This window comes from Ursus americanus, chromosome 3 (genome assembly GCF_024610735.1).
Source record: "Ursus americanus isolate L20-20 chromosome 3, mUrsAme1.1.p, whole genome shotgun sequence".
Classification (NCBI taxonomy): Eukaryota; Metazoa; Chordata; class Mammalia; order Carnivora; family Ursidae; genus Ursus; species Ursus americanus.
In genome coordinates this window covers 39,695,614-39,711,063 of record NC_142129.1, presented here as the reverse complement: position 1 = coordinate 39,711,063, position 15,450 = coordinate 39,695,614, and the positions used below count along the sequence as shown (strand labels likewise).

Genomic DNA, 15,450 nt, shown 5'->3' with positions numbered 1-15,450 from the left:
CACTTCCTTGATGGCATCATCAACTCTCTATTTCTTCTAATCATGTGTCTTGGACTCTGTCCTCTTTTCCTCCATTTCAAGAACAGCACTGCTGTGTCCACCACACTCCAAGCCCAGAGACAGGAAGCTGGAGACTGGAAGGAGCCTGAGATTTGAAGGCCAAAGACCTAAGTGCAAGTTCTGCTTGTCTATTGACTATTTGACCTAGTAGAACTGTCTGCAATTCTCCAGATCCCAGTTTCTAAGCCTACAAAATGGTGATGACAATGCTTCTCTCAGGGGATTTTCTTCAAGACTGAGCTAATCTACGGAACATGTGTTATATGCTACCCAACCCTCTCTAGGGACATATTTTCTGGGATCAAACAGCGGATGACAAATGGGACCGTGAAGACTGAACTGCATCCTGAAACCACTCTTTTAGTTGTAGCGAGTCCGAAGTATTTTGTATAGCTGTATACTTAAGTATAGGGGTAGCATGTCTTAAGTGTTTTTTACGATCCTACTTCTTTCTCAGACCTGGCCGCTGTGTGTTTTGGAGCCCAGAGATTTCCTCGTCATTACTTCCTGCTTTGTGGCTCAATCTTGACTCCCACAATAGCCAACATGAGTCTCTTACGAAATGTAAAACCGAGTCATTTTGGGTTTTTCAGCAGCTCCCAATGAATAATTAAATACAACAAGAATACATGTTATTAGTCCAAAGGTTTTATTTCCAGTGGAGTCACTAATCTTCTTTCTTCCAAGGTATTGAGAATTGCCACTCCAGGGAGGAGAAAAAAAAGCAAAACAAAAAAGCAAACAAAAACAAAACATGCAACACACTTAGCTCTGTACCATTATCCTGTCTGTGAAATAATGACAGCAGGATCATGGGAGCGAGCCAAGTGCCACCCCCCACCTCTCACAGAGAGAGCTTTGGTGGAGAGAGCTGGGGAGGGAAGCATCTTCAGAAAAACCGAAAGCAATTATGCCCAGAGTAAATAAGACCCAGAAGTCTGAAATCATGCTATGCCTCCAGATTTTACTCCCGGCATAGTGGGATGCTCAGATTTGCAATTCTTCCTCGTGTTCTAGGCCTGTCCAAGTGTGGGCTAATTCAATTACATCCAGTGCTTTCATTACTACACAGTTACAGAGTACATTTAAATAACACACAAGAAACCAGGCTGCTGGTCAATAAACTCATGTTGCAAAAAATATACTTTATGTAGTTGTTAAAAGGAATGAAGCCCATGATTCTCAGATGATAAGAATGAATTAATGCTTGGCAAGAAGCCATTTAAATAAAAACTAAAGAAAGTCTCTAATCGATTAACAAGAAATTATTAAAATCTACGATGTTGCCAGGTACCACAAGAGGCACACTTGTGGGCCAGGGGTAGTTCCCAAAGTGTTCTGAACTCTGTTTAGAAAGATCATCTTAGAAGCTGGCATGGAAGGTGGGCATGAAGATACCAGACTTCAGTAGCAAGGCCATTAAGATAATACAGCAACAATCTAGATGAACAGATTAAAGGTAATGATCAAGTTTAAGGATGCAGAATTTACAGAATGTGGCATCTACCTGGGTTCAAGCTCTGCTGCCCACATCTCACTGCCTACTAGACACATCCACTGGACAGATGTCCCACATGCATATAAGGGTGTGGATGTCTCCGAATTACCAGCCCCTCACAGACCCACGCTGTCTCATTAATGACACTACCATCCTTCCATTCACTCAAGCCAGTATCTCCCTCTTCCTCAGAGAGAGAGCCCAGTTATTTCAGTTCAAAGATAATTCACTCAAACTGCATCTCCTCAGTGCCCCTGCCACTACCTTAGTTCAGTTTCTCCTTAAGTTCCCCAATTTTATTTTTGCCTCTAGTCTTGATTTTTCACATTTGTTTTCTGGCAGGAAAGTGATTTTTCTAAAATTAACACACTTCATCTTTACATAAAACACTTCAGAAATTCTTCAATGCCTTGAGGTTAAAGTCCAAACAAACACCATCATAGAGCCTCCAGGGTCCCTAATGAACCAGCCCACATCTGCCTCAAGCCAAGATCAGAATCAGCACTCCCCATTTTAGCCATAGGATACTATTTTTAGTTCCCTAAAAAAGGCACACTTCTTTACACATTTGTTTGCATGTCTCCCTCCACCTGCATTGCTCTCCCATGCCTCCCTCCTTTCACCTAATTATCTAGCATTATCCAATAGGTCTTAGTGTAGATGTTACTTCCTCCAGGAAATTTTCCAGACCTGACTCCCACATGTGTGCTGGTGACTCTCCTCTGTGTCCCCAGTATCCTCCCTGCCCCACCACTAGCCAATCAAAATACATTCCAAGTGGCTTGGAACGTGCCAGGTATTTACCTCTTTACCCCCTCCTTTCCATCTCTAACAGTAAACTCCTCAATGACAGGACTCATGAATGACTTGTTCCTTGGGGTATCCCTATCACCTAGCTCCCCGCTGGGCAGCCTGAGTCACTGAGAAGAAAAAAGGTCTACAGCTGAGTCTTTGGGACAGTGGGCATTAGATGGACGGGCAGAGGGAGAGAAACCCACCAGAGAGACTAAGAGAAATGGACAAGAAGAGAACCAGGACAGACAGGACTGGCTTCAGGCAAAAAGAAAAAACTGGTCAATGGCAAACAGTGTCCACTGTCAATGGAAAGGCAGATGAAATGAAGGTAGAGGGGTGGGGGGGGGGTGAGGGCTGTTCTCATTTGGCAGGAGAACAATTTGGAAAAATACAAATACATGGTGTTTAAGGGAACAGGATAGCTGGAGAGGGGTGTCGGGCGAAGAGGAAATACGTGTGTGTGCCTGTGCACAGGTGTGTATGTGTGTGTTACAATTCCTTTTAAAGATCTCAACTGTAATTGTGACTGGCAAAGTGAAAGGGTGAGGCCATATTCAGGCACAGAATAAGAGTTTATCAAATGAAAGATATAAATAATAAGTGAATAACTGCATTCAGACAGGAGATTTACCTGGTCAAAAACAAAGCAAATTTCATCAAAATATAAACTTATTTTTAAAAAGAACCCATTTTTATGTTTCAAAAGAGACCACTCAGCTCATAGATCAAAATTTAATTAGCTATCTAGGTTGACGGTTTCCACCGCCTGTACCACTATTTCACTTACTGAGATAACTGTTTCCAGAGTTACCCCAAAACTTCCTTGCAGAAACCTCAGATATAATATGTGAACCCCTAACTCCAATTGTTCATGTAAACAGCTTTGGCTTTCCATCCGGGAGTAAATGCCCCAAAGTAAGATGGGACACAGAAAACATCAGGAAAGTGACGCTTTTGAGAAAATAACAGACAGCTCAGTTAAAGATGTAGAGATATAAATATGATCACATAAAGATATTGTCTAATCAGTAAAGAAAGGAGCATGTGAAAAAAATAATAATTTAAAAAAAGGGCAGGTGGACAAAAAGGGCCACATTTTTCTTCACAAATAGTTTTTTTTTTTTTCTTTTAAGTTCCAATCAGATATAAAGTTCTTTCAGGTGGCCATATATTGATTTTACTTATAACAGTTTAGAGAATGCATTGAGGAAAATGGGCTCCAAATGTTAAATTATTTTTCATGAGGCATATGCTTCTTATGCAATTAATAATACATTCAGCATCAATAAGCTCTAATTTTAGAAACTTTCATCCACAAAGATTAATCAGTTAATGGTAAATTCAATTTCTATTTGGCTTCTTGTTTTTACACACACTCAACCCTCCAAGGCTATACTATATGGTCTCAAAAATTTAATCTACTTACTGTGAGAGCAGATTATACTCTTAGAAAAAAAACCTGTGCAATAAATATACACATATATAAGCCAAATTAAACTTTCATGAAAAAATAATTTTCTTATGAAAGACTGCATTTCTGACCAAGCACCTGATCCAGACCATTCACAGGAATGCATAAAATCCTTTACATAATCAAATTACAAATAATATTTCAGTATAAATCAAAGCTTGTCAAACTGCATATATAGAAAAACACATAAAGTTAAAATATCATGCCGACAGGGAACTCAGAAATCTGGCATGATTTTTTTCAAGGGGGCCGCTACTGGTCAGAACAATCTTTCACTATGCAGAGTATCCCATGAATTACAGGCTTTGGCCAGCAGTACCCCACTGGCAAGGCAATGACGAAATCTACCCACATGTTTCTAAATGCCCCCTGGGGGAGTACTGATCCCTTGTTTGGAGAAGAAACTTGACAAAAGGAATTGCGCACATTTACATCACTAGACCACGACGGTGCCAGGTCTTGAACCCCAGTGTCCAGGAAGCCAGTGCCGCCAAGAGGGATCCAATAGACAATGTCAGAATAATAAACTCATCTTCTAGTTTGAGCCTTACTCTTACTGCATTAGGCAATTCATTCATCAAGTATTTGCTAAGCTGAGATCTAGTCATCATTTTAACCACTCGCCAATTCCCTTGCCCATTTATTCATATCCTCCTCCAATTCAATCTTGGATGATATACCTCAATCCCACTGAATCTGGGCCCCTCTCCCTGAGGACAGGGAAGAGGGGTCAGCACAAATCTAGGGCCTCCAGTGGGGCAGCCCTAGGTCACCGTCCCTAGGCTCCTGCTGGTTCACACTTGGTCCTTCCCAAACCTGCGCGGCCCACTCAGCACACCACTCGGCCAACTTCAACTTCCGTTTCCTTCTGTCCCGCCCACAACGGAGTCTCTCTCTCGGTTGTGGGAGTTTCACTAGTTTGCTATGAAATATGAAAGAAGGCATTTCTCTTCCATCCCCATCACTCCCATTCTTCTCTTTCTTTTTGTTTATCTTATTGTGCCTCCTGCATTGGACTGAACAGAAGCAGAACAGAGAGAATCCTCGGTCTCTTTTCCAACAAGTGGAATAAGCCTCAGGGGTCTCTCCCCTAAAGTTGGGATTGTGCAGGTTTGGGGTGGATAGTTCATCTCTCTTCCTTGCTATTTAAGTCTAAGAGTTTTTGTCATAATCCATTATTGAACTATATACAAGACATTTTTCCTGTATCTACTGTTTTTTTAATGTCATCACGTGAGAAAATTTAAGTTAAAAATCTTGATTTCAAGTGTCCTTATTGATTTCATTTAATTTTAATATTTATTTTACTGAATGGGGAAAGCCAAAACTCTGGAGCCACTCGTCTAAAGGTAATTCCTCCATATCTGTGAGTCAGAAATTCAAATTCAGTAGGAAACCTACACCAGCTGAAAGACTTCGTGCTTACCCGGATGTAGGCATCCTGATGGTGCTTGGCGAAGTACAGCATATTGTCCAGGGCTAACATCCCAGGAGGCGTCTGAGTGAAGTCCATGGCAGGGTTGACATGATTCTGTGATTAAAACAAAATGTTTGATCGGGTTAATTCTTTCTCAAGCTCCAAATAATCAAGGAGGATGACATTTTCTATCTTCATGTGAATCTCCTGTGGTGGCAGTGGGCGCTCCCTTCTACAGGTGCACTTTCCCATCCGGGGTTAGGAAACTCACTGAAGAGCGAAATATAAGATTATTCTTAGACATAGGACTATGTGGGGAAAAGAAAATAATGTAAAAACTGCACTTCCGAGGGCTGTGCTGTTGGTGGAACTAACAGCGTTTGGGGAGAAAGACCCGGGATGAGGCTACATCTCTGGCACTCACCCTTCTGCGCCTTTACTTCCTCATCCTCATGCGTCAGGGCTAAGTATGGCCACACCTGCCCATGGACTTCATGATCTGTCCAGGCTTACACCATCTGAAGGCCTCTGAGTACAGACACTTGATAAAATTCAGGCATCTACACGGTCCCAACATCAGCCTGCTGTCGGGCAGCGTTCTGGTTTTGTGGTCACTACACACAGTGCCAAGAGCCACAGAGACAGAATAAATAGTTACAGGGGCGCCTGGGTGGCACAGCGGTTAAGCATCTGCCTTCGGCTCAGGGCGTGTTCCCGGTGTTGTGGGATCGAGCCCCACATCAGGCTCCTCCGCTATGAGCCTGCTTCTTCCTCTCCCACTCCCCCTGCTTGTGTTCCCTCTCTCACTGGCTGTCTCTATCTCTGTCAAATAAATAAATAAAATCTTTAAAAAAAAAAAAGAATAATAGTTACAAATACGCCCAGCAAATTCTCCATATGCTCATGATCACTCAGTAAACACCACAAGACTGCTGCTCGGAGCAGCAAGCCACTCTCCACCGTGAATTGTTAAAAATGATCACCAAGATCTGTCCTGAAAATTCAGATCCAAATGGTCAATGATTTAAGGAAAGTCATTTTTTTTTTTTTTTTGGTGTTCAAGAGATGAAAAAGAAATGTTAAAGAGATAATAAAGAATACTGCTTTTACCTCATAACCCAGGTAATTCGTATGTAACTACATTATTTTTGTTTTGTTCCTGAATATTTCTTAATAAACAGCTTGAATCTCTGACTTGCCAGGGAAATTTTGGTTCACTGCAATTTTTTCTAATTCAAGTACAGAAGGCCTTCTTGCTCACTTGTTCAAGTTTCAAACAACCGACACTTTTCTACATTATTGAAGAGTACATTTAAACTGTCTTTTCCATTCTGATTTGAAAAAAAAATATGCGCTAATAAAGGACATCTAAAATTATAGGACAGTGATGCTGCCTACTGGCCCATTTCAAGAGCATCTCTATCCATATCTCTATAGCAAGTTAGGTCAGTGCAGTGACTTCAATATTTTATTTAAGCATTTTACTCTAATTAAAGATGTTAGAAAGATTTGGGGTGCCTAGGTGGCTCAGTCAAGCATCTGCCTTTGGCTTGGGTCATGATCTCGGGGTCCTGGGATTGAGCCCCACATTGGGCTCCCTACTCAGCGGAGAGCCTGCTTCTCCCTCTCCCTCTGCAACTCCCCTTGCTTGTGCTCTCTCTCTCTCTCAAATAAATAAATAAAATCTTAAAAAAACAAGATGTTGGAAAGATTTTAAAACACCAAAGTACTACCACTTATGGTAAGAAAGATACATCTTCTAAAATAAATATAATTGTAACAAAAATGAAAATCACTGGGCAGATCAAATGCAGTGGGGTTCAGCCTTCATCTGATACTCACTGGAATAAGAGGGTCAGACTTGTATTCAATAACAAGGGAATCGAAAGGCTGGAAATAAACGACCAGAGATTCTATCTAAAAAGTAACTTATAATGAAAGGTTTTATGATGGCTTTAGTTCTTTAGAAGAGAAGAGTGGAATTCCTGCATTATACATAAATTTATTATTTTGACTTTGATACATTAGATTTCAACATTTTAAAGTAACATGTTAAAAGTTGGTATTTACTGAGTACTTCCTGAGGGCCAATACTAGCTGGTGCTTTCCATGTATTCTCTAATAATAACTAGGCGCCGGGCATTACTATTACCCCCACTTTTATGGATGGGAAACCGCCACTCAGATGAGACAAGGAGTTCGCCCAGGGTCTCACAGCTTGGATTTGGCAGAACAGGCAATGTCTTGTTTGGACAATATGTCTCAGCATGCTTTTGTTCCTACTCTGTTCCCTACCACAGGCTTATAAGTTGAATGCATTTATTTTGGTACTGCTAGCATTTACACTTCACATAGCCTGAGAAAAGTGTATTTGAGAAAAATACAGGCTAATCAATATTAGCTGCTATGAACATGGCCCAGCCAACAAAGGAGAGTGTGCCAAATGTAAGCGAGAAAAACATGACATTTACTTCAGACCTATTTCTAGCGTTGGTCTGAGTTCATTCCCAAAATAGACGCACAAAAAGGAAATCAAATGACAAAAATTAGTTCCTCCGAATCCAGTTCGAACAACCCCGCAGAGCTATGTCAGGGAAGCTGACCAGGCAGCAGGTCCCCACGGCTCAAGAGTCATCTGTCTTGTGTCGGTTGTGCTCCCAGGATCCGCACAGAGCCTCCTATCAATCATACCCCTCCTTAGGCACACATGGAGGGTATCAAATAGGGCGGTGCTGCTCTCAAGAAATAATGTAATTTATTTTTAGGATTCTTTTAAAGAGACATATAGCTATTTGGCAAATAGCCCCCATACAATAATGCCTGCTACACGTCAGGCATGATGTAAAGTGCCTTGCATATGCTAACTCTTAATCCTCATAAAACTCCCACAAAGTAGGTTCCGTTATTATCTTGCTGTGAAAGACAAGGAACCAGGCTGAGTATCTGGGGAGCTGGCCAAAGTTGTAGAGCCAGTATGTGGCAGAGGCCGAATCTGAACTCGGAGCACAGGCTTTCAACCAGGATTTTAGTGGCAAGTCATTGGTCAACAGGACACTGCTGAAAATTTCACAAAGACGACCAATGCAGGTCCTCAATGGCTGTGGTTCCACTCCATCAACATCATTCGTTCAGGCAAAGTGGACCTGTGACCCATCCTTTTTAATAAAAGCTATAATTTTTCCATCCCTCCCAGACACAACAGAACAAAGTCTCTCTCATGTTCAATAAACCATGCCCCATTGTCTAAAACAAATAGGCTCTTACCAAACAAAGGCCAATTAGAAAATTGCCTTTGATTTCCTATGAGTTGCCCTAAATTATAAAGCATCACTGCATTTCAGATGAAAAAAACTATTCTGTATTTGTGGGTGAACTATGCACTCTCTCACTCTCTCGCTCTCCCTCTTGCTCTCTTTTAACTTCAGGTATCATTTTCCCAGTCTTCCTCTCTCTGAAAGGCTTGTTTCCTTTTTCTCTTTTGATTTTAATAGCCAGTGAAATGATTTTACAACTGCAGGTTTTGATAATGAAAAAAAGTATATGAATTGCACGCCAAAACATTTGAAAGCTTTCTATGCTGTGACAAAAATACTCTGAGACTCCAGCAAGGCCAACAGCTTCCCCACTCCTTTCTTATTTATGAGATGCTGTAGATACAGATTTATTTTCTTTTCTTGTTCCATGTTATTTTTTTCCACCTGTCTTGAAATGGAAGCTGCAAGAGCTTTGATAAATAGCTTGAAATTTCCTTGTTTTACTGCAAAGCCTGTGTACCCCGTACATGTTTCGAAGACACCATTTGTTAGTTCCTGTAGAAGCGCCGCTCCGTGAATCACAACAGACAGCTCTCGGCCCCCAGAGAAGGGGGTAGCGTCTGCCTCCCCTTCCAAAGCACTGGGTTTTTCACTTTGGGAAAATGGTACCAAGCAGTTGAAGATAGCACAATTTATTTTATAGTGAACATTCTAGGGGGTGTTTGGGTATCAAGTTCCCAGAGATCTGTTTCTCTTCTGCTACCCACCTGCTAACTTTTTAGCTGAGTTATTTCAATCACACATCCAAGGAAAGGTTCAAGGCCCAAGACTGAGAATCTTCCAGCCTGTTCCAGGCCATACACCAAGGCCACTGGACAGCTGGAATTGCCTTCAGATACTATCTAGGCTGGTAGCCTTATTTTATAGATGCGAAAACTACACCCTGGTGGAGAGTGGTGATGCTCGAACTTGAACTGCCATTCAAATCTCCTGGAGAGCTTGTTAAAGCACCAAGTCCTGGTCTCAGCCCATAGTCTCTGATTCAGAAGGATTATAATGGGTTCAGATGCTGATGCTGCTAGATGGGGACATTTGGAGCCCCACTGGTGGCTGAAATGGCTCCTTTCAAATAACACAAGCAATAGCAGAATAAGATCTAGAATCCAGACCCACTGATTCCTCAAATCCAATGCAAACTATTACTAAAGCGCACTGTGAATCCACTAGTTCCAACGTACAAATGCATTTTAAATATATTCACTGTTTATCTGCTTTGTGCTTTTGGCTTCTCATTGAGAAAACAGACTCCTTTATTCAGAAAAAAGTAATTATAATTTAGAAGCCTCTCGCTTCCTCTATCGCTCAAATTTCTGACTAAAATAAGATGTATTAGTACCTCCACAGGGAAGGCAGGGAACTGTCATCAGTCAATATTTTCTACCCCTGAATGCTTCCTCGTTGGGGAAGCAGGGCCAGCACTAGCCTGAATGATTTTTAAATGATCTGCATTTTTCAATTACCAATGCCATGTTAGTCCTTCATTAGTGTGGATAATAAAGAGATGATTACAATAATGCTTGCCAGATGGCATATTGTGGGGAAAGCCTTTGAGAATTTAGGAGTTAATATTTGTGCTATATGAGCGTCTACATTTGCTGAACAAATATGGCATTAAAAGCAACCTTTAAAACAAATCACATCGAGTGAATGTTCAGTCCACGAAAAGCCCTCTCAAGGATATTTCATGAGGCTGGTAGTTTAAGGTCATGTTCTCCAAGGGGAGGCAGGGTTTGATTGGTACAGATCACCTGGGAGCTCTGTCAAACGACACATGCCTCCCACTCCTCACCTCCCACCCAGGAGAAAGGAGTAGGTGGGCATTTCAACAGGCTCCCTAGAAGTGCAGTTATCAACCTTGGATGCACCTGAAAATTCTCTGGGGAGCTTTGAAAAATACTGATGTCCAGGCTGTACCGCAAATCAGTTCAATGAGAAACTGTGGGTGGGAACCAAGCAACTGGATTTTTAAAGCTCCCAGATGACCCAATGTCCAGCCACAGTTGAGAACATGTTGCTAAATCAGTCTCAAATTTGAGAGTGATTGGAATCTCCTAGGGGGTCTGTTCGAACACATTGCTGCCCCTTCCCCCACTCTGGTTCTGATTCAGTAAGTCTGGGGTGAGGCCGAGAATTTGCATTCGTATAAGTAAATTCCCAGGTGCTGCTGATGGTTGCCATACTTTGAGAACACTGCTCTAAAGCCACAGTAACCCAACACAAGAGTGTGTTAGGGACTTAAATCCACCAGCCGATGGAGTTGGAACCTTGATTCCCTGTGCCAAGGGTTCGGTTAGGCAGTGACTTTTATCGAAATGCCTGCTCTATCGTATATCCACCGGCAGATGAATGGATAAAGAAGATGTGGTATATATTTATGTGTGTGTGTATATATACACATTTTTTACAGGACTTTACATTTACACATTGTATATTGTGTGTGTGTGTGTGTATACACATACAACGGAATATTACTCAGCCATCAAAAAATGAAATCTTATCATTTGCATCAACGTGGATGGAACTAGAGGGTATTATCTAAGCAAAATAAGAGAAAGACAATTATATGAGTTCACTCATATAGAATTTAAGAAACATAACAGAGGATCATAGGGAAGGGAGGGAAAAATAAAACAAGGTGAATTCAGAGAGGGAGACAAACCATAAGAAACTCTTAACTATAGGAAACAAACTGAGGGCTGCTGGAGGGGAGATGGGGGGATGGGGTAACTGGATGATGGGCATTAAGGAGGGCACTTGATGTAATGGGCACTGGGTGTTAAATGCAACTGATGAATCACTGAACTCTACCTTTGAAACTAATAATACACCAAATGTTAATAAATTGAATTTAAATAAAATAAAATTAAAAAAAAAGAACTGTTTGAATTAAGTTCAGGTTTCTACTGGGTCTAGGTTGGGACTTGAAACGAAAAAGAAAAGAATTGTGTGAAAAGGAAACATCAAAATCGCATGCAATTGATGTTTAACTCAATATGTACAAACATAAAGCTGTGTTGAAAATCAATCAGCTGTTACTAAAAAAAAAAAGAAGCTGCTCTAGGTGGGATGTGCAGGCCCCACCACTCTGTCATTGGCTACTCTGCACATTTTTTTATTATGTTCAATTAGCTGACATATAATACATTATTAGTTTTTGATGTAGTGTTCAACAATTCATTAGTTGCATGTAAGACCCAGTGCCCATCACCATATGTGCCCTCCTCAATACCCATCACCCGGTTACCCCATCTCCCCACCCCCTCCCTTCTGTAACCCTGTTTCGTTCCTGGAGTCCAGAGTCTCTCACGGTTTGTCTCCCTCTCTGATTTCTTCTCGTTCAGTTTTCTCTACCTTCCCCTGTGGTCCTTCACGCTATTCGTTATGTTCCACGTATGAGTGAACCCATATGATCGTTGTCTTTCTCTGCCTGACTTATTTCACTTAGCATAATGTCCTCCAGTTCCATCCATGTCAGTGCAAATGGTGGGTAATCATCCTTTCTGGTGGCTGGGTAATATTCCATTGTATACATGAACCAAATCTTCTTTATCCATTCATCTGTGGAAGGGCATCTCGGCTCCTTCTACAGTTTGGCTATTGTGGACACTGCTGCTATGAACATTGAGCTGCATATGCCCCTTCTTTTCACTACATTGGTATCTTTGGGGTAAATACCTGCAGTGCAATTGCTGGGTCGCAGGGTAGCTCTATTTTTAACGTCCTGAGGAACCTCCCCACTATTTTCCAGAGTGGCTGTACCAGCTTGCATTCCCACCAAAAGAAGAGGGTTCCCCTTTCTCCACATCCTCGCCAACACTTGTTGTTTGTTGTCAATTTTTTCCATTCTAACTAGTGTAAGGTGGTATCTCATTGTGGTTTTGATTTGTATTTCCCTGATGGCTAATGATGTTGAACATTTTTCCATGTGTCTATTAGCCATTTGTGTGTTTTCTTTGGAGAAGACACATTTATGTAAGGAGGCTTTCAATAGCCTCCCCAACATCAACCAAGGTGATCCCCAACATCAACCAATGTTCCAAAGAATCCTAGAAGCAGCTTCTAGAAATCTTTGGATTCTGGCCCTGGTCTATCCCCATTAAATTCAATAAAAATCAACAGTTTGGATGATTAAAATACAGAGAAGGCACCCTATCAAATCTGTCCTACAAATAGGCAAGATGGCGAATATGCTGAGAAGCAGAAAAAAAAATCTGTGACCAGCTGGGACTGGCTCTGGTGGGCATCATGCCAGGCACTCCAAATGTGGATTTCATTTCATCTTTCTGACAACCCAATGAAGGAGTATTATGAATGAGATAAATGTTATTCATCTCTTCGTACAGATGGGGGTCAGAACCCCTCACTTGTGCAAGATCATGGCTAGTAAGTGGCAGAGTCACCACTTCAATTCTATAGCTTTTTTTTTTCCTATTTAAGTTCAAAAGGTCTGGAGAATAGGAAGATGGGTCCCATTAGCAAGAAGTTTAATCAGAAAAATGTAGAGTTCTGTAAAAAAATTTTTAAAAATTCAAGCACACATCTAGAGAATAAGGGAAATCTGGCTTATGAATAATTCACCAGAGCCCAGCTCTTCATCATTAAAATTTGATTCTTTTAGTAAAACACACAAGATCTGCATGAAAGAAATACCCAGTAAGATGCTAAGGTAAGGGTTCAGGACAGCAGATTCTCAACCACCTCAGTTCCCCACATTTCAGCGGCACCTGCTCTTCTCCTGCCTGGCCTAATACCTCTGCTGGCCTCTGCCATTCATTTTCCCCACCTGCTACCTCCCGCCCTTCAACCTGGCTGCCTCCCCTGGTTTGGCAAGTTCACACTTAACATTTGGATAACACCTCTGGCTTAACTGAACTCTAAGACCATCTGCAACCACCTATTGTCACTAAAGGAACCCCCTCCCTGGAACTGTTCTGAAATCTAGGAGAGTTCAAGACCATTGATAGTATCAAGAACTAGGAATCAGAGTTGACAGAAAGTCCAAGACAAGTCCATTTCACATAGCAGTTAGAAGCCTCTGACATGCTGGGTTTCATTAAGAGGAGCACAAGAAGAAGAACAAAGGAGGTTCCACGGACTGGTCCCAAGTCAGGTCCCATCTGGACAAAGTACACAGTTCCAGCACACACACATCGAGCCAGCTCCTGACACGCAAGAAATCATGCACACCAGGGTAGCCAGAAAGAAGCAGAAATGTCTGAACAGAAGGCATAACAGAAAAGTTGGGGGGGGGGAGGGAACTAATTTAGTTATTTGGCCCAGGGAGAAAAGAAAGGGTTGGGTGGTGTGGTGTTAGAGGCGGGATGGGCGTTGTGGGTTGAACTACACCTACGGTCTGGAGTCATCTGAAGGACGAATATTATTCTGTGCAGCTTAAAGGAAATAGGGTTAGCTGAGAAGTTCCTGACCTTAGACATCCTGAGACGGGGGGCGCCTGGGTGGCTCAGTCAGTTAAGTGTCTGCCTTTGGCTCAGGTCATGAACTCAGGGTCCTTGGATCAAGTCCTGCCTGGGGCTCCCTGCTCAGCAGGCCTGCTTCCCCCTCTCCCTCTGCTGCTCCTCCTCCCCATTCGTGCTCTTCTGCTGTCTCTCTCTCTCTCTCTCTCAAATAAATAAAATCTTCAAAAAAAAAAAGAAAAGAGGAAATACTGAGACAAGGACTGGATGTACAGAAGGAGTGCCACGGAGACAACACAAGGGCAGAGGATTGGAGCCAATGATCTCTCGATGCCTCATAGCCCGTTGTTTATTCTTCCTCTCATCAAATAATGTTGGCTCTCTATTCCTGCACAAGGCACATGGGGCCTGACATGATCAGTTTCATCCAAAGATGAATTTAACACGATATAGTATTTGAATCACGATATTATACACCTGAAACTAATATAACACTGTATGTTCACTATAGTGGAAGTAAAATAAAATAAAATAAAATAAAATAAAATAAAATAAAATAAAATAAAATAAAATCATTTTTAAGAGGCATTTAAAAAATAATAAATAAAATAGTAATCGCCTTCGAAAAATTGTTTCAATATTTATCAAAAGTCTTCACAATACCGCTTTGAAATACACATGTGCACACACACGCACATACACACACACATTCATAAATAACTCCACATGCACACACAATGGAAGATCAAACCAAAAATTCTCGATTTAAGGCAAATTTCCTTAGTTAAAAAATAATGTCCCTGGGGCGCCTGGGTGGCACAGCGGTTGGGCGTCTGCCTTCGGCTCAGGGCGTGATCCCGGCGTTATGGGATCGAGCCCCACATCAGGCTCTTCTGCTATGAGCCTGCTTCTTCCTCTCCCACTCCCCCTGCTTGTGTTCCCTCTCTCGCTGGCTATCTCTAGCTCTGTTGAATAAATAAATAAAATATTAAAAAAAAATAATGTCCCTTTTAAAAATTACTCTTAGAAGGTCCGAAAAGGCCATGCCCTGCCATGTATACAATTCAGAAAAATCTGGGTTTCCTCTCCCTTCATCCTGAACAGGCAGAGTTGAGACTTACTGAATAAAAGGATAAACGTGAATAGTTTATTTGGAATGTTGATTCAACAATCAACACAAAGAATTACCATAAAAACTCAATTTAAAAAATGCCTTGAGAATAAATTTCCTTTAAAAGGAAGCTTGTTATGGTTTTAAAAAAAAAAAGCCTCCATGAATAATGAAATGCTGTCAAGGTTTATAAAGATATCTTCAATTTTTCTACGGAGCTGAGCACACACAGGGTTCTGCCCAATCCAAGTGCCGTGGCTCATGCTAGTGACTCCGCACTACCGGGGAGATCTTCCCTCCACTTCTAGCTGGGGTTTCTACCACCTCACTCAGAAACCCCTTTTCTCCCCTCCCTTGTTACTTTGAACAG

General features: G+C 41.6%; 1 protein-coding gene across 9 annotated transcripts in view; it reads right to left on the bottom strand.

Annotated features, from left to right (window-relative positions):
• ELMO1 (engulfment and cell motility 1) overlaps nucleotides 1-15,450 on the bottom strand; it is a 527,802-nt gene that overhangs the window by 254,296 nt on the left and 258,056 nt on the right. For all 9 annotated transcript variants that reach the window (XM_045792846.2, XM_045792847.2, XM_087860896.1 and 6 more), the window contains one exon: nucleotides 5,251-5,355. In XM_045792846.2, coding sequence (XP_045648802.1) covers nucleotides 5,251-5,355 — 105 coding nt within the window. The remainder of the gene's footprint in view (nucleotides 1-5,250; nucleotides 5,356-15,450) is intronic.